At 42.9% G+C, this 22500-nt stretch overlaps 1 protein-coding gene across 3 annotated transcripts in view; it reads left to right on the forward strand.

Moving 5' to 3' along the window:
* The window catches only part of tle2b (TLE family member 2, transcriptional corepressor b), a 112510-nt gene that overhangs the window by 32451 nt on the left and 57559 nt on the right, over window positions 1-22500 (forward strand). For all 3 annotated transcript variants that reach the window (XM_084067574.1, XM_084067573.1, XM_084067572.1), the window contains one exon: window positions 11161-11205. In XM_084067574.1, coding sequence (XP_083923700.1) covers window positions 11161-11205 — 45 coding nt within the window. The remainder of the gene's footprint in view (window positions 1-11160; window positions 11206-22500) is intronic.

Here is a 22500-nt window from a genome sequence, read left to right on the forward strand (position 1 = left end):
GAAAACCCTCCTAGAAAGTGCAGAAAGAGTTGAGGAAGCGTAGGGAGAAAACAGAGAGAGAGACAGAGAGAGAAAGAAGGAGAGCAGCATGTTGATGGAGATGAAAGTATGCCTTGTATTGTCCTGCCATGATGACAGCACAATGTGTGTGTTATTAGTGGTGGATACACAGTAAAATCCTGAGTGTTCATTTAACTCTGAGAGTGTCAATTTTGGTTCCATTTATACACTTACAGAGTTACAAATGGTCTAGGGCAGTGGTTCTCAAACTTTTTCATGTCAAGGACCCCTTAAAATGATATGCATTTGGCCTCGGATCCCCATCTCAAAATATTTAGTTCCAGGGACCCCCAGAAGCAAAGATTTGAGTTACAAATGTTCGCTTTTAAAAATATGTTTTCAAAGATTTGCACAAATTTACATGATTTTTCAAAAATAGCAGATATACAAGCTCTGTGCTTGTATATCTGCTATTTTTGAATAGCCAAAGTATAAAACATGGATAAAGGGGTTAAAATGGTGACGCTTTATTAATACATTTTTCTGGGGACCCACTGGTACCCCCCCCCCCCAAGGACCCCTGGGGGTCCCATGACCCCACTTTAAGAACCAATGGTCTAGGGTCCATTTGCTGTCGGGGGTTAAGTGAACACGCAGGGTTTCACAGTGTAGAGGCTTGGATATGGGGCATGTTCAGAAGAGTAGAACACTATACAGGATGATGTAATAAACACAAATTACACGCAGCCTCATTTCGCTGGAACAACCTGTCGGCCGGATGGACGTAACGTACGGCAAATGTCGAAGCGATCTGTCGGGTACATAAGAGCAAAACATGGTCTGTTTGAGATGTGCCACCGACTAGAACAGTAATTGTGGAATTTTGTCTTTCAGAATTGTGTGAGGTTAAAGCATGCCTGTGTCATATTCTGGAGGAGTGGAATTTTAACACATTTCAACTGTTATTCAAAATTGTGATTTCCTTTAACCACTTCTTCGTTTTGGGTAAAGAAGGCCTTGATTGGACATGAAATGTATTCATGACAAGATGCTCTGGTGACTGATTACCATTCATTAGAACAGCAGGATTCTTTGCTTCTTTTTTCCTCAAACCTCTCAGTTAACCACTTTCAACTTGGCGTCTCTATTTTGGGCATGTCATTATTGCCGAACATTTTCACAAACTGTCAAAAGTTTTCAAATACAGTATATGAAAATAGCAGATCTATAAGCTTGTAGATCAGTCAATTTTTGCTATTTTTTAACATGTAGGGCATAAAAAAGGGCTTTAAAAATTAGCAAAAATAGTAATAGCCCAAAGTAGCACATGTGTACATGGTGACAATATGTCGCGAGCTTGTAGATCGGCTATCTTTGCTGTATCGTACGACAAAGTATATCGGCTTTAAGTGGTTAACACTCTTATTCATGAATGTTCACCCTGGCATTCCTCAAAAATCATCCAGTGTTTTTCTCATTCTGACATATCCATCTGTCCATGATAGAGAGACATATTTACACTTTTAATGCACTACCTATTTCATTGTGAATACTGAATAGTGGCGTGCACTCCTCTCTCTTGTTGTGAATAGTGGCATACACTCTACCTCTCGTTGTGAATAGAGGTGAGTAAGGAGCAGGGATGTTAACGATTAATCTACAATCGATTCATTGCCGTTAAGAGTTTACTCGATTAAATTAGTTGATTTTCAATGAATTGAAAAAAACGTCTTTTGGGGCTAGTGAAAGTTACAGGTATGGTGTGTGTCATATGAAACGTGAGCTTACCATAATCACAGTAATCCTCAGTCGTATTCCATCATATTCAAGGGCTTTTGGAGAGAAATGAGACGGACTCCATAGAGCACTGCAGAGGGGGCTGTACTGTATATGGAACTATACAGTAGATGCCTACTGGGCGGGGCTTCTTTCACTCTACAGGAGTTGGGAAGACCCTTCGGTGGGCGTTGTCACATTCTAATACAGCCTGAATACCCCATTGCAGCACCGGCCTCAGTGGCTTGCCTCGTTAATCATTAGACTCCCAACCCACACCTCCTGGGATCAAATTCCGTTGCTGCCACTATTTTTCCAACAACCGTGGACTATTTTTATTTATTTTTTCGTGATACTTTGGCACGTTCAAAATGTACTTTGTGCTCTTAAGATACCTCTATAAAATTATACAGAGTGCACATTGAAAAGCAACACAGCAGAAAACAGTGCGTGACATGTCTTCTTTTATTTTACAGTAGATTTTACAATGGTCTCAATCGTTCAGAAATAGTGATTATTTATAAGCTGGTCCACCTGGCTCTCATAGACTCCCAGTGTATTCCATGGAAGTCCCGGCTGCATTTTGCCACCCAGTGCGACGACTCTGTCGGCTGGAATTGCTGGATAGAGAAAATGACGTCGGCGACCTTTCCTTGATTTAGCTTCTTTGGTTCCTTTGCCTCAAATGCAAATTTGACATCTTTAATGAGCCAATATGGAGCTAACACAGAGCGAAGGAGATGCACTGATGCTCTTGGTTCTTGATTGATTCTTGAATGAATGAGAGGAGGCGGGGCAATGTGGGCAGTGCAGCGTTTGTGAGTGTGTGTGTGTGTGTGTGTGTGTGTGTGTGTGTGTGTGTGTGTGTGTGTGTGTGTGTGTGTGTGTGTGTGTGTGTGTGTGTGTGTGTGTGTGTGTGTGTGTGTGTGTGTGTGTGTGTGTGTGTGTGTGTGTGTGTGTGAGTGTCTGAGTGTGTGTCATGTCGTCATGTAAGAGAGAAGAGAAAGAGAGAGAAAGTGCATCTGGTGTCGATGTATTGAAAAGGCTTCATATATTTTTAAAGGATTGTTTTGTTGAGAGAGAAAAAAGGCAGGTAATATTTTTCATTCACACACATGCTCCTAATTACATGTTACCGTTCACACACATCTATTTTTAGTCGTAAGTGCGAGTAAATGATAGGTGTGTCTGGCCTTGTCAGTCATCGCAGTACCCCCCACCACACACACGCACGTGCGCGAGCGTGCGCACACACACACACACACACACACACACACACACACACACACACACACACACACACACACACACACACACACACACACACACACACACACACACACACACACACACACACTTCTTTGTTAAGTTTTTCTCTTCTTTGTTTAAAGGACCATACTGGCATAAATGCGTCATGTCTGTTCAACAGCGTTGGTCATATATCAGACATAAGCATTTTCCATTTTCTTGTTAATGGCTTTATTTTTAGATTTTGCATTCAATTTTTCCCAAAGCCATTTCAGCAATAACAAACTTACCTGAATAAATGAGTCAGTGTTGGAAAGATATTTGAATTTCATTCATAAATCAAGGGAATATTTTGGGGCTAGACTTTTCAAATCAATCTGCACTTTAAAATGCATTAACCCTTTAAGACCGGGAATGCATCTGTGTCACTTTAGATTTCTTTGGCTATTCAAAAATAGCAGATCTACAAGCTCATAGCGCGGCACCGAGTGCTGCGCTATGAGCTTGTACAGTAGATCTGCTATTTTTGAAAAACCTGTGAAAACGTTTTATTTATATTTTATTCCGAAAAACTGTTAGGATTTAGATTTTTTTTTTAAGCGGCCTCAGGTCTTAATGGGTTAAGACGCAACATTGACGTAAGTTTGACAAATGATAGTACAAGATTATTATGCTGTGGAAAATGGTTGGCACTTGGCAGTAATGTAAGTATACGGTGAGTCAGTCAGTGGGCTAAACATGCCAGAGCACCGCTATGATCCTTTAGAAGTGTTATAAAGTGTGTGTCTGTCTTCTGTCTGCACCTTCTGTATATCGACCCCCCCACCCCCCTCTCTGTGTCTGGCGCTCTTGGTGGGCATTGCTGGATATTCTTTGTGGGCGACCTCAGGGGCTTAGGACCACTCTGTTGGGCTCAGCTTCTGACACACACACACACACACACACACATACACACACACACACACACACACACGCACACCACACACGCACACACGCACACACACACACACACACACACACACACACACACACACACACACACACACACACACACACACACACACACACACACACACACACACACACACACACACACACACACACACACACACACATACATACATACATACATACATACATACATACATACATACATACATACATACATACATACATACATACATACATACACGCACATGCACACACGCCACATGCCGTGTGTAATCTACTCTAGTCATATCATGTGCACACAATATAGAGACACAACATAGAGATAATATAGGGCAGAGGAATGGAAGACTAAAGTGTCGGACCCGCGTGCATTGCGTGCATGTTTGCGTGCATGTTTGCGTGCGTTCGTGCATGCTTGTGTGTGTGTGTGTGTGTGTGTGTGTGTGTGCAATCAAGAGACAAACCAGAGCGCACACAAGAATAGCAGATCTACAAGCTCACAGCGCCTCGCGCTGCGAGGTGTTGTGAGCTTGTAGATCGGCTATTTTTGGCAAAGAGTCATAGGTGTAGACTAGAGGGAAAAAAGAGCAGACCAAGTAAACAAAAAATGTTGAATCTGAAACACAATTTTATACGATATAGAGGGGGTCCCTGCTTCATCTCTCTCTCAGCTAGGGGGTCCTTGGCCTGAAAACGTTGAAGACCCCTGGTGTACATCTCTCAAGGCCAAAGGAATTTGAGGAGATAGGTCATCTGAGAGAAGTTTAAAGGGCTATATGCGTGTCTGGCTGGTTATTCTTCTGAAGACTTCGACAAATTATTTTATAGCGTCGCTCTCGACGAGGCTAATCTCGCAAATCTAGATTTCTGGTTCACACTGTCACTAGGCTAACGTGTTATTCCACTCATTTCTAGTTTTTGACATTTTTAACTAAACATTTTAGTCTTTCAGAGCCAAGTCGTCTAGGCAGTGAACGACGGTGGTTGACTCGGGCTGAAATCTTGCCCCTAATACAGTATGTAGTCATATGTCATAGCTAGACTTTGTTTTTGATTGATTAATTGATAGATTGATTGACATTATTATTGACATAATCATAGTTACTATTGCACACAACAGTCAAAAGGATTAAAGCCTATGACAACTTGACGTCATAGACTGGCCCCATGAAGTCCGAGATCCATGTAAAACCTGTTATTTGAACCAGTCTGGTTAACTCTAAAAAAAGAAAAATGTTTGGAATAATTGGTGAACTCTTTTTAGGCAACAAACATACTAGCTTACAGTATTATTACTCAACCTAACAGCCTTTAAATCAGGCTCATGAAACACCGTCGTAAGGTGTGGTTGTTGTTAGCTAATGTTGCACTTGTCAATAAGATAATGATGTTGATGAGTAACATGCAGCTCTCTCAGACAGCTTACACCCTCTTTTCACATGCTAGTGCTTTAAATCCTGAGGATTTTAACAACGCTGTCTGTCTGAGTAGCACCAATCCTCTTTAGACAACAATCTGGAACACACTGTTTACTGCTTCCATCACTGGGTATCATTCAAAACTTGACATAAGACAGTAAAGCCTAATTTATACTATAGTACGATGGTGTCGCTTGATAAAAAGAACAGATTTTCAAGCTAACAATAAGTTGCATCACAACAATGGATGGGGTCTACACTAAATCAAGCTCTAGACCTTAACCCTAACATATTAGCTAATACTGTAGCTAACCATGGACAGATTGAAGCCTATGTACAGTGCTCTTGTTCAGTTAGAACCAGACTATGTGGAAATCCCGAGAGTCAATTTAAATCCCAGAGTTAAATTGAAATTCAGGACTTTGGCAGCACTAGTTTCAAGCAAGTGTGGAGTATAAGCTAGACTTAACCCACAATCATTGACACAATTCTGTGTCAAATGAAAGTAATCAATATATTCTGTTGCTGATATTCAGTCTTCACATTTGTCCCCCTCCAAATGCCATTCTTTTAAACTACACTACAGAAAGTCTTAACCCATTCAATCTGGGAACACATTTTAGATTTTTGGCCATAACCATTATTTTATACTTTGGGCTATTCAAAAATAGCAGATATACAAGCTCATAGTGCGGCAGTGGTAGATGAGTGATCTGGTAGATCTGCATTTTTTGGGAAAACGTGAAAAATCTTTGAATATATATATATATTTAAAACATATGTTGCTATAATATCAGTGGTTCTCAACCTGCTTTCATGTCAAGTATGTATTTGTCCACGCAAACCCCCCATCTCAAAATATTTTGTTCCAGGGACCCCCACAAGCAAAGATTTGAGTTAAAAATGTATATATATTCAAAGATTTGCACACATTTTCATGTTTTTTTTTTCAAAAATAGCATATCTACAAGCGCGTAGCGCGGCACTCTGTGCGGCGCTATGAGCTTGTATATCTGCTATTTTTGAATAGCCAAAGAAATCTTAAAATGACAAAGATGCGTTCTCGGATTGAATGGGTTAAAGTCCACCAAATCACCAAGAGCAATAGAACTCATTTTGGTACAGTCAGTGTTTTCATTGACTCAACAGTGAGACAGTTAATCCCACCACTTCATGATTCCTGATTCCATTCACATTGAATAATTAATGACTACCAATAGGACATGAGAGAATTTAACGGAACGCCGCTCCATTCAGCCCACTGACTGAGAAATGAGCTGTGGGTGGACCCAAGGTTTCACACCTTTAATAAACACTCAAATTCTGGAGAGTTGCCTACTTCGCCCTGTGGCACCGACAGGGTTGATACCATTACCACATTCCTGTCTCTGACACAGTGTTGATTTTGACAGAAAGTTTTGGTTTAGTCAAAGTCTTTTGAATAAAATTCCATTTAATCATCTGAAATGTTTTAGTTTTTGTCTAGTTTTAGTCGACTAAAATCTACAGTTGATTTAGTCGACTAAAATGTATTTTGGCAGTGCCTTGATGGCGTTGTAATAATGGCTGATTTTACACTTGGTTGCATGCTGACAATAGCCGATCTAGAAGCTCACAACGCGTCGCAGCGCGACACGCTGTGAGCTTGTAGATCTGCTATTTTCAGAGCCCAACCAAACATAAAATGACTTGGATCTCTTCTCCACTAGTCCCTCCCTAACATTTTAGTCTAGTTTTCATTTGTTGACGAAATTGTCAGCATATTTAGTCTTAGTTTTAGTCATCATAGCTTAGTTTTTATTTAGTATTTGTTTAGTTTTCGTCAGTGAAAAAAGGTAGTCCACGATCATTTTTCATCATAGTTTTAGTCGACGAAATCAACACTGCTCTGACATGCTGGTGGTTTTTCCCAAGACTCTGGTCTGTAATGGAGACATTGGAGAGCTTAGGCCACATCCTGAAGTGAGCCATGGCGGTACTTAGTGAGGTCGCATTAACGCACTGGGACCTCTCTCTCTGTTTAGGTTTGTGGTATGAAAATAAAAAATAGAAGTCGAAAAGTGAAAAAAGGTGTTACAGAGGGCATATTATGAGAATGAAAGAGCAAAATAAATAAACAGAAAGAGAGGCTGATGAGAGAGAGCCAGAGAGTGAGAACTGAAGCTTGATTTATATATATATTTTTTTTGTGCACCGGTGTCGCATGCAGAAAATAGCAGATCTGCGAGCTCAAAATGCGACGCGCTGCAACACGTTATGAGCTTGTAGATTTTGATATTTTCGGCACATGACTCTGGCGTGCAACTAATTATAAATCAGGCTTAATAAGGAGAGAGTGCTGGGATGAAAATGTATGAAAGAAATTGAGAGAGGGGTTGGACAATGATGGAGACATGAAGGGGGGACTGAGAGAGAGAGAGAGAGAGAGAGAGAGAGAGAGAGAGAGATGCGGAACAAAAAGAGATGTCAGGTGTCTTGTGAGAGGGCTGGAGAAGAGGTGAGCACTGAAATACACAAAGGAGCGAGCTATAGCTCAAGTGTGTGTTTGTGCAAGTCTGCTACGTGCCGTGCACATACAGTATGAGAGAAGGGGTATACGTGTGTGCGTACATGCATGCGCGTGTGCATGTGTGTGTGCACACAGGTGCGTGAGTACTAGCAGTGCATCATCGAGGTTGCATGCATTTGTGTGTGTGATGCGTATACTTGTGAGTGTGCATGTTAAAGCAAACATTTGTAACTCAAATATTTGCTTCTGGGGGGGTCCCTGGAACAAAATATTTTGAGATGGGGGTCCCTGGAACAAAATATTTTGAGATGGGGGTCCGCAACCAAATACGTATCGTTTTGGAGGTCCTTGACATGAAAAAGTTTGAGAACCACTGATATTATGGCAACATATATACGGTTTTCAGAAAACTGTAGATGCCTTCCCGGATTGAATGGGTTAAAGTGTGAAAAAGATGGGAAAAGGGCTGCGTTTGTGTGCACAGTGCATGTCATTATACATACGTATGTATGTGCATATTTATGTATGATGGAGCTTGAGGGAACCATGCTGCATGCACGCACACAGCCTGGGTGGAAGAAGAGACACAGAGGGGCTACACACTGCAAAGACAGAGACAGTACCGAGGGGGAAGAAAACAAGATACAAAATCTGAGAGTTAGAGGCAAAATCGAGCGTGGATGAAAATACAGGAGGGAGAAAAATGAAAAGAGTACACTGTAAAATCCAGAGTGTTAATTTAACTCAATATACAACGAAATGTACTCTCTTTGTACGCTCTACGAGTTCCACATGGATAAATCAACACTTCGCTGTGTGTGTAGACTGATGTATGAGAGAGAGAGAGAAATGAAAAGGCGATAATGAGTCTGTCTGACCAAAAAGACTAAAGTGAGCCAGAGATAAGAGCGTGAAAAGATGGAAAGAGTAAAGGAAGAGAGAGAGGAGAGAGCTAAATCCTCCGTGTTAATTTAACTGAGTGTAAAAATTGACTCAAATGGACCCGCTCTCTGAGCCAAATTAACAGATTTTTACCGTGCACTGATGGTGCAAAAAACGTGTGAACAGATAGAGAGCTAGAAAGACGGACAGATGGACAGATAGACAGATAGACGTATAGAGACAGGAGAGAGACCTAAATGAGTAGTGAGAGGCAGTGATAGGATGAAAATGAGATGAGGAATAAAGGGACGCTGATAAATAGAGATGGAGCCCAAATAGGACGAGCAAAGAGGAGAGAACGAAGGAGTGAGAGAAATGGAGAGAGGAGGCGGAGGAGGAGGAGGAGGAGGGAGTCAGTGAAATGAGCGACGGCGACAGTGATGGAGCGGAAACGAGAGAGGGAGTAGAGAGAGAGAGAGAGAGAGAGAGAGGGAGAGGGAGGGAGAGAGAGAGAGGTGGTAGAGTCATGTTTGATTCTCATCAGTGAGAGAGCTCCTCATGCGACTGCTGAGGCTGCCTTTGTCACTGTGACTGATCCACCATGTCTCTGTGCCGCTTTCCACTGACACCATTACAGTACATTACTGATGTATGTACACACACACACACACACACACACACACACACACACACACACACACACACACACACACACACACACACACACACACACACACACACACACACACACACACACACACACACACACACACACACACACACAGAAACACAGGGCATGTTCATTGCGACGCTTGTTTGTGTGTACCCTACCTACACACAGTAAAATCCTCAATGTTAATTTATCCATCTGTAACTCTAAAGAGTGTACAAATGTAACTAAACGGACCCCTAAAACACTGAGGATTTTACTGTGGAGGTGGGTATACACAAGCAGACGCCCTCAGGTAGCTAACCTAGTTTTGCGGCTTGTTTCTATATGCACCAGCACATATTGTACACACGCACACGCACATGCACGCGCACGTGCGCGCGCGCACACACACACACACACACACACACACACACACACACACACACACACACACACACACACACACACACACACACACACACACACACACACACACACACACACACACAAAGGAAGGACTACCATGCATCTACCAGGTGTACAGTCATGTGTGTATTGTGCGTATTTCTCTCAGGGTTATGTAGGAAACGCATTGATGCACACCACACACACACACACACACACACCCAGGTGCACACACACATCCTTCTACACACGCCCTTAGACGCTAATCGTTAACTCTCACCCATGCTGAGGCATAAGTACATCATTATCTGTTCACACTGATTCACACGGATGAACACGCACGCACGCACGCACGCACGCACGCACGCACGCACGCACACACACACACACACACACACGCACGCGCGCGCGCGGCCTATGCCTCTCACTCACGCAGATACACAAACACATACATACTGTGTACAGACGACTGTAGACATTTCTTATACTCTGATGAGTTAAATGAACACTCATGATTTTACATTGTGTAGTCTGTGTGCAGTACTGTATATTGTTGTCGGGTGGAAACCTTGTATGTCCAAAACTAAATAAACAGTGAAAATAGCCGATCTACAAGCTCACAACGATTCACACCGCAACACTTGTGAGCTTGTAGATGGGCTATTTTCACTACTTTTGTGCGACACTCTCGTATGATGAAGTAGGGCATTGATTTACGAAAAAACACTGACATTTGGAGATCCTGTCCTACTTCAAAAACGTCAATGACGTCCACAATCACAACACCAGAGGGAGCTCCACAAATCACGTTCAACCCAGATTTGGCTCTAACAAGGGATTCAATTTGTTCTACTGCTATGCCACAAAGATGTGCAATGCCCTACCAACAGTTATACAAACATGTGAATCCTTACTCTCCTTCAAAACCGCTCTAAAAGAGCACTTACAGGTGGCTGCAATTCGGAATTGGCCCCTGTAAAATGTCAAAGCCTCGATTTCTACTCGTTTATATGATGTTTTTGCATAGTAGTGTATATTTGTCTGTCATTAAATGTTTCAATGAATTGAGTACAAAGGACTAGTGCCATAGTGCTTTCTTGGGTTTAAAATCCTCTTAACAGACCTTGTATTGAACTGTACTTCCCTGTGCTTGTCTTTGCAAACTGTTAATAAAGTATTCAATCAATCAATCAAAAGCCAGAGAGCGAGGATATGGATACTGTGATGCAAAATAAAAACCTGCTAAACGGCACAACAGTGTTTAACGTACAGTATGCCACAGCCTAACTCGACAATGTGTTGTGTTTTTGTTCCTACAGTACTATGAGATGTCTTATGGGCTCAACATCGAGATGCACAAGCAGGTAAGAAAAAAACGACAGCTTTTTTTGACAGATTCATCCATCTTCTTCTGGCAAAAAAATGTGTATACATACATAGTAGTAGATATGTTTATGTGTGAGCGCGTATTTCTATGCTCTTTTCTTTTTTTTTTGAATGTTAACGCGTGCACGTGCCTGTGCGCGCATGTATACGTGTGTCCCTGATCACTCTCGCGCACGTCACTCTCGTGTGTCTGAGGAGGATTGTGCTCGCAGCCAAGCCGCCTGTCATTTCCCACACTTCCTGTTAATTTACTCCCCGAGTCACACGGGCACACAGAGAGGAAGACAGGACGGCACAAAAGACCGCTGAGATCGTTTGCAAGGGTTCTGTTGTGTGGAGGACGTTGACAGACAGACAGACAGATGCAGGTAGATAGCCGCTCTGCTCTGGTTCATTATGTATTTGACTGTCATCTTGTCTTCAAGGTGACAGACAGACAGGCGGGCAGACAGACAGACAGCTATGGATTCCGTTTTAATGTAGATACAAAAAGGAAGGTGGACAGAGAGACAGACAGACAGACAGATGCCAGAGTTTGGTCGTGTTACGGTTTTATTATCCACTTGACCGACATCATCCCTCAAGGTGATTGCACCCTCTTGTCTGTCTGGGGACAGCAGACGTCGCCTTGGAAGAAGACAACACATTAGGCTTTTCACAATTTATACTGGGCCCCATAAATATTTTGAGAGTGGCTCACTGTGATCGTTTTTATTTCTGATAAACGCCCGCCCGTCAAGATGAGACGATGACCTTAATCTCATTGTGTCATTTCAGATTTAATGTAATAACATGGTGTCAGATTTCTGTCTAAATACTTACGTATTGTCTGTACTTCCTGATTAAGCACACATCAGTGGCACATTTGCTGTTGACGGATTTGAACCCATGACATTGCTGTTACAAGCTGTAATTTCAGAACATGATTCTTCGAGTCGATTTTTACCACTCACTTTCCAATTCTCATATTAAATCAGGGCCACTGGTGGTTGTAATGTTTTGAAAGAGCAGATTTGCAGCAGCATAATGGAGTCCCTCCCATCTCAACAATAATGAATCAAGTCAGATTTAAAGTATAATGGCTTAGATCAAAGTTCAGTATCCAGTGTGTTTGTTGCAGTAGTGGGGGTTGCAGGGTTCAGTATTGTTTTGTTTCTTGAGCCAGAAAAGGTTGAGAAGCACTACTTTAAATCCCCTCCACCCTCCATGTTCCACTCGGAAACACAGAGCACTTCCCAATCCAAACACAGCCCTGGGCCTTGCAGACACATACCATGAGCAACATCCAAAAGAAGAAATCTGCTGGGAGCTTAGCTCTGAGGAAGAAAAGACAAAGAAAAAAAAACACAGAAGATAGAAGAAAATAAATTCAGATGCACAGTGAAAGTGATTGATGGATAGATGGATGGATGGATGGATGGATTGGATGGATGGATGGATGGATTGATTGATTGATTGATTACTAAATCCCCAGAGCAGTCAGACCTTTCAACACAACAATGATCAGACAGCAAGAGGGGGAGGAAGAGAGAGAGAGAGAGAGAGAGTGAAAACGGGACAGAGATGGAGAGAAAGAGTGAAAGAAAGCGACAGAGACAGAAGGAGAGAACAGAGAAAGTGGGCCAGCAGCCAAGCTGGGCAGAACCAGACTGTCAGCTCTGGTCTCCAAAGAGAAGGAATGGACTCAGGCTCTGGCTGCACCTCTGAGAGGAAGAGAGAGAGAGAGGGAGAGAGAGAAGGGATGGGGGGGTTGAAGATGACTGGGGGAGAAAAGGAGAAAGACGAGAAAAGAGAGCAAACAGAAGGGAAGAAGAGACGCTAAGACGAGGCTAAGCAGAAAGAGAATGAGAGGAATGGAAAGATGGGAGCGAGAGGGAGAGAGAGAGAGAGAACATGAGAGGCAATAGTAGAGAAATTAGGTGAGGAAAAAAGGGTGATATGTCGATGGGGAGAGAAAAAAATCTATGTTGAGAGTGAGAATGAGTTTTAAAGAAAAGTGAATGAAGCGAGACTGAGTCTAAAAGCCCATCGCTATCACTAGAGTCTGTGATGCCCCTTACATGCGACTGGAAATAGGCCAAAGGATCGTGCTAGAGCAGAGGTTCTCAAACTTTTTTATACCACAACCCCATTTCATGGGGGATTTTTTTTGCAACCCCACACTTTATTTATAGTGCAACTTCAAAGTGAAAATGAAGAATACCTTAAACTAAAAGCATACAGTACATTGCTGGCCTTATATATATATATGAATATTTATTATTTGTAGGCCTATCTTATCAATGATTGAATAATATTCAATATTGTAGCACTGCCTCAAAAGATGTGACGTGAGATCGTTTTGTTGGCGCAGCTGAGCTGGAGAACAGGGTTCGATTCCAGCTCGGGTCATTAAAAACGCTACAATATCAATAAAAGCAGCGGTGTTTCTGTGCACACATTTGTAAACTGAAGCCTATTTAGCCAAAATATGTTGCTAGAACCACCTGCGTTTCTTAATCCAGCTCTCGATTTAATTTGACTCAAAGAGGGTAGAAATGGAACCAAATGGACCCGTGGGCGTGTTCCATGTATGTGTAGGTGTACCCTCTCGCTCTTGGAGTTACAAAAACTCTTTTAAGCCACCCGGGCGGCACCCGCTCATATAGACCTTCATTCCTGCTATATAAATCAGTTCTTTGTGCCTCTCCAAGGGCTGGTGTGTGTTGTTGTCTTTCCTGTGTTGGTGCTGGTTCTCGGTTGGAGCTGTATGTGTGTATGAGGAGTCAAGTGGCCGTCTTTGATGTCCTCTACACGCTGGTCACGACGACTCCACTTTTTTCCGTTTCTTGATAAAAAAACAAATCTTATTCTTTCGGTTGCCCCAACGGCACCCTCCCGCGACCACACTTTGGGTCCCGAGTCCCGACCCATAGTTTGAGAACCGCTGTGCTAGAGGATAGGTCATGGGGTCACTCAATAAGTTAATCTTTCAGGGAGAATGAATGTGCTCAGCAAGTTCCATGGCAATCTGCCCATTACATGTTGACGTAGGCTAAGGGTTGTGTGCAAGTGGAAAGTCTGGCCCAAGGGTGGCGCTAGATTAAAGGTCATGGGCTCACCAAAATCAGTAGGGAGCATCCATCGGGGAGCATTTATGTGCTCAGAAATCTTATTGCACTGCCTCTGTTAGATCTGGTGATATATTCTGTGCAGGTTTTTACACTAAAAAGAGGATGTTTTGTGTGGGGGAATAAGGGAGTGAGAGATGGGGGAAAGAGCAAGATAGTAAAAAGCGAACAATAGAAAGAGGGTAGAAGTGATAGAAGTGGGGAAAAAAGCAAGCTAACTAGAAAAGTGCACACCATGGAACGCAGGTCTTTTGCCAGTCTGGGTGGCCTACCCATGGCTGTCAGGCCAGCCCACATACTTTTGGAAGCCAATTACAGGCATACTGCATGGGGTATCAAAACCCTGTTTGACCGTCATGTATCACATGACACATGTGACACCAATGACATGACACCAAAATGTTGTGAAAGATCCTGTTTCAGCAACGAACAGTGACATTTGTAGCTTTTGTGGCGCCCCCTATCGGTGTAATTGAAACGGCTTTTGGCTCTGTGTTCTTCTAGGGGGCCCTTCAGAGATTAAAATGTGGGATAGATCGGACACTGCATGTATGATTTTTCCTCTTCGGCAATCGTAACGGAATATGAAAAATCGGAATGATACATGTTTATCACGTGACTAGAGATAATGTGTACCGATTTGTCAAAATTTTGGACAACATTTTGTAAGTGTGTTTTGAAATGGCCACATTTGGGGAGTTGCCTCATGATCAAGGAATCTTTTTTATTTTTATTCATCGTATTACCTACAGTTCAAGAGTTATAGACCAAAATGTAAAGCAGACCGTTATAGCGCCACCATGAGGCTGATTTGACAATTTTGGGGTGGAGTGTCTTCCTTGGCTTACTGGTAGTGTGCATGCAAAGGTTGATCTCGCGGTGTCCGAGATTACGTGCGCACCAATCTGGGAACCCATCGTCAAATAAAAAGGAAAAACAGTGCCCCCAGCGTTTTTCACTTTTGCATTTGACTCTGGGGGGGGGTGATTAACTAGACCTATGCGGCTGGAAACCGGGGTTTGGACATGCCCTCAGCTCTCCACTGGGCCAATGTTTTCATTCCCACTAACAATATTTCTCCACGGAACACCAACACCATTTCTCGCAAAGAACGTGGATCGTTTTGGTTATAAGCCCACTTGTTTCTATGATGAAAGAACAAGTTAAAATGTTACTAACTTTCCGTTGTTTTTGTCGGCTACGAGGACGCTATTGTTAAATGAGTTTCGGTTTGTTTCCAGTGGGAAGCGAGCGTACAGATGTAAATCCCGCCCACTACATTTAATTGGGTAAAGCGCGGCCTGCTTCCTGATCTGAAGGCACACCCACTTGTAAACGCGCACACGTTCTGAACGGGGCTACCGACAGATTCAGTAGCGCAGCTCTGAATCTGTTATTGAGAGATTACGTGCGCACAGACACAGAGAAACACGGACAAACAGACAGACAGACGTTGTCGATAACAATAACGATAACGCCTCCAGGCTGACAGGTTGGCGAAGGCGATAAAAAAAGAAGATAGTGATGAATATAAGAAAGAAAGAGAAAATGATGAGAGCGAGCAATTAGAGGGATAGAAATTAGCATAAAGCAGAAGGAAATGAGAGAGAGAGAGACGGGAGAGATGTGATGCTGTAATGAGAGGAGGAGAGGGACAAAGATAAATGGCTCAAATGGAGGAGAAGAGATGGTAAACAAAGAGGATGAGCCGGAGAGAGAGAGAGAGAGAGAGAGAGAGATGAAGGGAGGCCAAGGAAAGATGTAGGGAAAAAGAAAGGGGGTCTGAGAAAGACGTCAAGGGGGGAGGCTTTGAGCTGCAGCGAGAAATAATGAGTCATGAATAGATTTAACACTATCTGCTCTTATTTCCTCTCCTCAAGACGCCTCCATTACACCTCTCTCTCTCCCTTTTTCGATCTCTCTCTCTTTCTACAGTCTCTCTCTCTCTCTCTCTCTCTCTCTCTCTCTCTCTCTGTGTGTGTCATTATCGGTGGCAGGGCCATCTCATGTCTCAGCATTAATTGAGTCTTAACAGTCTTTTTGTGAGTTCTGCCTCAGTCTCCCCCCTCCTCCCCCCTCCTCTCCCTCTCTCTTTCTGCTTGTCTCTCTCCCACTTCTCTTTCTCTCCTCTCCTCTTCAGCTTTCTGGGCTGATATCAGTCCTTTATGAATGTAGAGAGAAGATAGACCCCCCCCCCAAACACATGCACACACACACACACACACACACACACACACACACACACACACACACACACACACACACACACACACACACACACACACACACACACACACACACACACACACACACACACACACACACACACACACACACACACACACACACACACACACACACGCACGCACACGCGCTCTCACCCGCTCTCACACGCAACCTCTCTCACACGCAACCTCTCTCTCTCGGAGCTATATGGAACCCACTGATCACACTCCCATTATATTATCTCTCTGGCTTCACTTCCATTATCATATCATATCATATACAGGCTATATCCCAGAGAGAGAGAGAGAGAGAGAGCGAGAGAGAGAGAGAGAGACAAAGAGACAAAGAGAGAGAAAGAGAGAGAGAGATAGAGAGATGGGAACAGGCTATAGGGGATTTCACAAGTCACTCAGTACTTGTTCTATATTCATTGATATAGCCCGGCACTTCCGGGACCAGGTGAGTGAAAGCTTATACCTCCTGCAATGTGGAAACACAGAGCATGTATATTCAACGAGTTCATAATTCAGCGATATCGCTTGCATTTCAGATGCCAGCTAATACACAGGATGATATTTGGTGATTGTATATAGCAGTGTGGTGAATGGGCTGAAGCTGTTTTTTTGTACAGAGAGCTGATGCTAGCAGAGGCATAATGAGACTGTGTCATGAGGTGACGATGAATGGTTTTCTGTTCAGTGCATATACGCATTAAAATCCTGAGTGTTCATTTAACCACATGCATCCTTGCGTTCTTATCGTAGGGCCAACATCTATATGAATTCACAGAGTGTCTGTTTGTCTGTCCTTCGCATATCTCGAGAATTGTCCAACTGATCGACTTCAAACCTGCCGCATGTGTTGCTGAGGACCCGAGGGAGTGATGTACCGAGGGGGAAGTTGGTCAGATAAGCGGTTGTCCGGAAATCTTAACTATTGTATCTATTAATTCACAAAATCTCGGTCATAACTCGGGCGCCGTCCGGCCGGTTGATCTCAAACTTGGCGTGCGTGTCCCAAGGCCAGGGGTGTACAGTGCCTAGTGGGAATTTGGTCGGACCAACGATTTCAGAAAAACAATTAATATCTGTGTCTGATTGTCCGGGTACCACTCATAATTCCGACATCCCACTACTCCGACTACATGGCTTCCGCGTGCGGTTAGGGTTAGGTTTAGGGTTAGTAACCGTCGGAAAGGCGACATGTCGGCTTCCCGACATGTAACCGATTGTCCGCGGGTCTGCGGAGGACGCACCAAATATCTCCCCGGGACCCAAGCTAGTGAAAATAGCTTGTAAATCTGCTATTTTCACTAAGTTTGGGAATCCCTGGGAGGGAAAAAATGAGAGGAGGACCTAGTATAGAGCCCTGGGGGATGCGGGTTAAGCGGTTAGTTAAACTCTGAGAGTGTACAAATATAACCAAACCGACCCGTAAGAGTCAATTGCATAAAATATGAAATATTGCTTGTTACGTTCACCCAATAACAAGTGTCAGGAACCGGTGTTGTTCCAAATGCAGGAACTCAACTCTACCGTGACAATAAGCTGTATAATCAACTGAGGGTCACATGAGAATTTGCTTGTGCGTGGAACTTGCTAAGCAGCTGTGATTGAGCTTGTCTGCCTTGCATTGTAGTTTCCTGATGAGATGCTGCCACTACTAGTGTAGCTATGGAACTTAATTAGGGATTTGGTGTCATGCGCTAGGGAGCCAGGTAATAGAGGTTTATGCTGCAATATGCTACTATATTAGGCAAACTATGCTGTTTATTATACTTTTGATATTTTAGAAAAGAGTAGGGTAGAGCAAAGCACAAAAGTCGAATCTGCTGTATTGAAATGAATGCATTTTGCCCCAAAATAATATAATAATAGTGAAATTAGCAGATCTATAAGCTCAAGCCGCATTGTGACAAGGTTGTGAGCTTGTAGATCTGTGATTTTCACTATAATTGAAATAGGGCTTAAGCGGTTAATTCATAATGTACTTTTTCTCTTCCTAGAAATGAAGTGGTGTCAAAAGTAATTTGTCGTAAAAAAAAATACAAATACTCAAGTAAAGTACAGATACTAAAATAAAATATTTACTTTAAGTAGAGTACTCAATATACTTTGTTACTGTCCACCACTGGGTACTTACACTATAGTGTGCGCCAGTGTGCACAAGCAATGTGGCACAGATCTGTCTAGTGGTTTGTGAGATTAGCTTCAGTCACACAAACTCACAGACACACACAGGCAGACCCTCATGTAGACTCCTTCAGAGACATGCCGAAAAAAATAATTTAACCCATTAAGACCTGAGGCCGATTCTACAAATGTCTTCTAAATCCTATTGCTATCAGTGTTGCTCATACTTTTTCATATCAAGTTCCTCCAAAATGATATGTATTTGTCCGCGGACTCCCATCTCAAAATAGTTTGTTCCAGGGACGCCGAGAAGCAAAGATTTTAGTTAAATATGTTCGCTTAAAAATATATATATATTCAAAGATTTGCTCAAATTTTCAAGATCTTTCAAAAATAGCAGATCTAGAAGCTCATAGCGTGGCACGAAGTGACGCGCCATGATCTTGTATATCTGCTATTTTTGAATAGCTAAAATCTAAAATGATGCTTACACAGTTTTAATGGGTTAGATATAATACGTTTACGCTAGAGTCGGTACTGTACAAAAAAGGCAAACCCGCAGCATTACACTGGTTTATTTAGCATGCAACATACCCACAGTATCAGCAGGATGTTTGCAGGGTGCTCTGTGAGGCAGATGGCATACTGCACTAGTCTGTAGGAAACTTGTGTTAGCATTTTGTTTGGAGTCTACACACTGAAATCCTCTGTGGTCAATTGTTTTACTCTCTTGACAGAAACATTTACCGCGTCACACAAAAACTAAAAAATGTCCATGAATTCAAGGCTTCATGAGGTTTTTAATTGATAGAAAATATGTTTTTTTTTGGGTGAACTACTCCTTTAAACCCGGTCCCTGTATACTTTGTTAATGGGCGTCACCAAGGGGTCTGGACTAGGCCCCCTATAATCGTTTCCCTCTACACCTAAATCTATTGTGAGATTGCACTGCTGTTTTCGTGGAATGTTGCACTATAAGTTCACTATAAGTATTTTACTGTTTACATACAGAACTGCCTTATGGCTGTACATTGACTGGACAGACTGTTATAGGAATCTGTCATAGAACATCTATAGGAACGCTACGTAGCCACTAGCCAGGTTACTAGCGGATAGGCGAGACAGAATATGATAGGAAGCGGTGTTCTAGGGCTGCCAGGATGCTCAGCAGCCAGTCTGTTTCCCCTGTAGACTTCTGAGGACAGATGAAGCAGCTGGCTATCCTTCCTTCCTGCTCCCTCCTTTCATTTCACCACCATACATTGCACGAGAGGGCTGTGTGTGTGTGCGTGCGCGCGTGTGTGTGTGTGTGTGTGTGTGTGTGTGTGTGTGTGTGTGTGTGTGTGTGTGTGTGTGCGTGTGTGTGTGCGTTTGTGTGAGCTGTGCATGTGCTTGCTTGCTTGAGAGAGAGCAAGAGAGAGAGACTGTACACACACACATCCACCCACATGCACAACCCCCCCCCCCCCCCCCCCCCACACACACACACACACTGACTTATTTGTCTATTTTCTATTATGAATTCCCTCTGCAGAGACTCATGACAACACTGTCCATGTCAATAAAATGTAGTCAATTGAGTTGTGAGAGACGGTCAGACGGAGCGAGTGAAGAAGGTGAATTATAGATGAAGATGGATGGGAGTCGAAAGAGTGTAACAGAGAGGAAAAAGAGAATACAGTAGGTGCAAGAGAAAGGAGGCCTTCTGTATGTGAGACAGTGTTTGTGTAACTTAAACGCAACTATATGCCAAGGTGTCTGCATGTACAGTAGGACAAGGTCATCCGATGTTACAGTATGTTTGTTTAACTTTAGCTACAGTATAACTATACCTCTAGAGCTTTCAACTTCTGACTGACGGTGGCAGTATTCTTCTTAAACAATCATAATATCTCTGAATTTCTTTCTATGCAAATATAAAGAAATAATTATTGTGATCCCTTCAACCAGACCATGTGGGTTTAGGGGTCAATTAGTTATTGTCTCCGCCAGGCCGAAAGGCATGGCGAGAGAGTATGTTTTACCCCCTGTCCGTCCGTCCGTGTGTCCGTGTGTCCGTGTGTCCGTGTGTCCGTGTGTCCGTCCGTCCGTCATTCGATCTGTCTGTGTACAGCTAATCTCCGGCACCGTTGTCTTGCTCGCAGCCAAACTGTACACACACAGTCCCTGGATACCAGAGCAGAACCTCTGCCCCAATTTTTTCACAGGGGCCTGTTATAGCGCCACCAGGAGGCCGATTTGTGCAAATCACATTTTTTGACAGTACTCCTACAGATTTTGTCCAAAAATCCCACAAATCGGTACACAGTATCTCTATAGTCATTAAACGAAACGGGTCTTTCAGATTTCTCATATTCCATCCTGATTGGCTAAAAATGTCTTCCAAAGTTTGCAGGAGTGCTCCGTTTTGAACAACATGCCTCAAATCATGAACACAGCATGCAATTTCCGTGAAATTTTGCACGCACATTCCCATTAGGCCGAGGAAGAACTACCATTTAAAAATTTTCAAATCAGCCACATGGTGGCGCTATAACAGGCCGATTCGTGTTTTTACCTATAATTGCACCGATCTGTGTAAATCTTTGTATGCACACTCCCTAGAGGTCAAGGAAAAACCTTTGCCCTGCATTTTTCACATCTGCCTTTTATAGCGCCACCAGGAGGCCGACTTGTGTTAAACACATTTTTTTATACTACTCCTTCCAATTTTATCCAAATTTCACGCAAATTGGTACACATGATCTCTATAGTCATGTGATCACGACGGGTGTGTTTGATTTTTCATATTCCATACTGATTGGCTAAGATTGACATCTAAAGTTTGCATTATTGGCTTGTTTCGAACAAAATTCTGCAAATCATGAACGCACCGTCCAATTGCGCTCAAACTTTGCACGCACATTCACACTATGTTGAGGAACAAATGCCACCCTTTTAACATTGGCCTGTTATAGCGCCACCAACAGGTCTAATTTAGCGAAACACATGTTTTTAACAAAATGCCTCAAATCATGAATGCAGTCAGTGTCCGATTGTCGTGCAAGGCCTAAGAAGAAATGGCACCCTTTTCACGTTGGCCTATTATAGCGCCACCAGGAGGCCACAGTAGCCTACCTGACCTGGCGGAGACCTGTGCTCCGAGGAGCACTTTTTCTAGTTCATTTTATACTAGGCCTGCCCTACAGAGTTGCCTACCTCTAAGCAATGCAACAGTAATACATTTACGGCTATCTGTTACTCTCTCTCTCTGACGAAATCAAAACGGTATGACCAAACAAATTAGAACAATAGGCCACACGTGACATGATGCTATATAGGGTCTAATAGGGTCCCCAGTTCAAATCTGATTATTTTGGGGGGTCGCGGCCTGAAAAGTTTGGGAAATGGGAACCCTTGCTCTACACCCACCCTAAGAACAAGCAGCAGGGTTCATGCTCTGATGAAGGCCCTTAGCCGAAACACGTAAGCGTTCGTTTATTGGTGTGTGCCAATAAAAAAAAGTCGAAATGTGAGTGCTTTGTCCTCCATTGACTTTTGGGGATTTTTTCAATTCCTACTTTTTATATGTATACTGAAGTTTGGGTCTAGCACTCCAATGAGAAAACCTGTTGTTGATGCGGAACCTCTTTTCCTTATTTACCAACCAGTAGGGGTCAGCAGCAACAAGTGACTACAGTACAAGGGTACTTGGGAATTGACAGATTTAAAAAAAATAATGATAACCATATTTAACATGAATATTTGAGTACCGTAACTGATGTTCCCATGCAGTTTTCAATATTCATGTCAAAGAATGACCATG

The sequence above is a fragment of the Gymnoscopelus microlampas genome, assembly GCF_963454915.1.
Source record: "Gymnoscopelus microlampas genome assembly, chromosome: 9".
In the NCBI taxonomy this organism is placed as follows: Eukaryota; Metazoa; Chordata; class Actinopteri; order Myctophiformes; family Myctophidae; genus Gymnoscopelus; species Gymnoscopelus microlampas.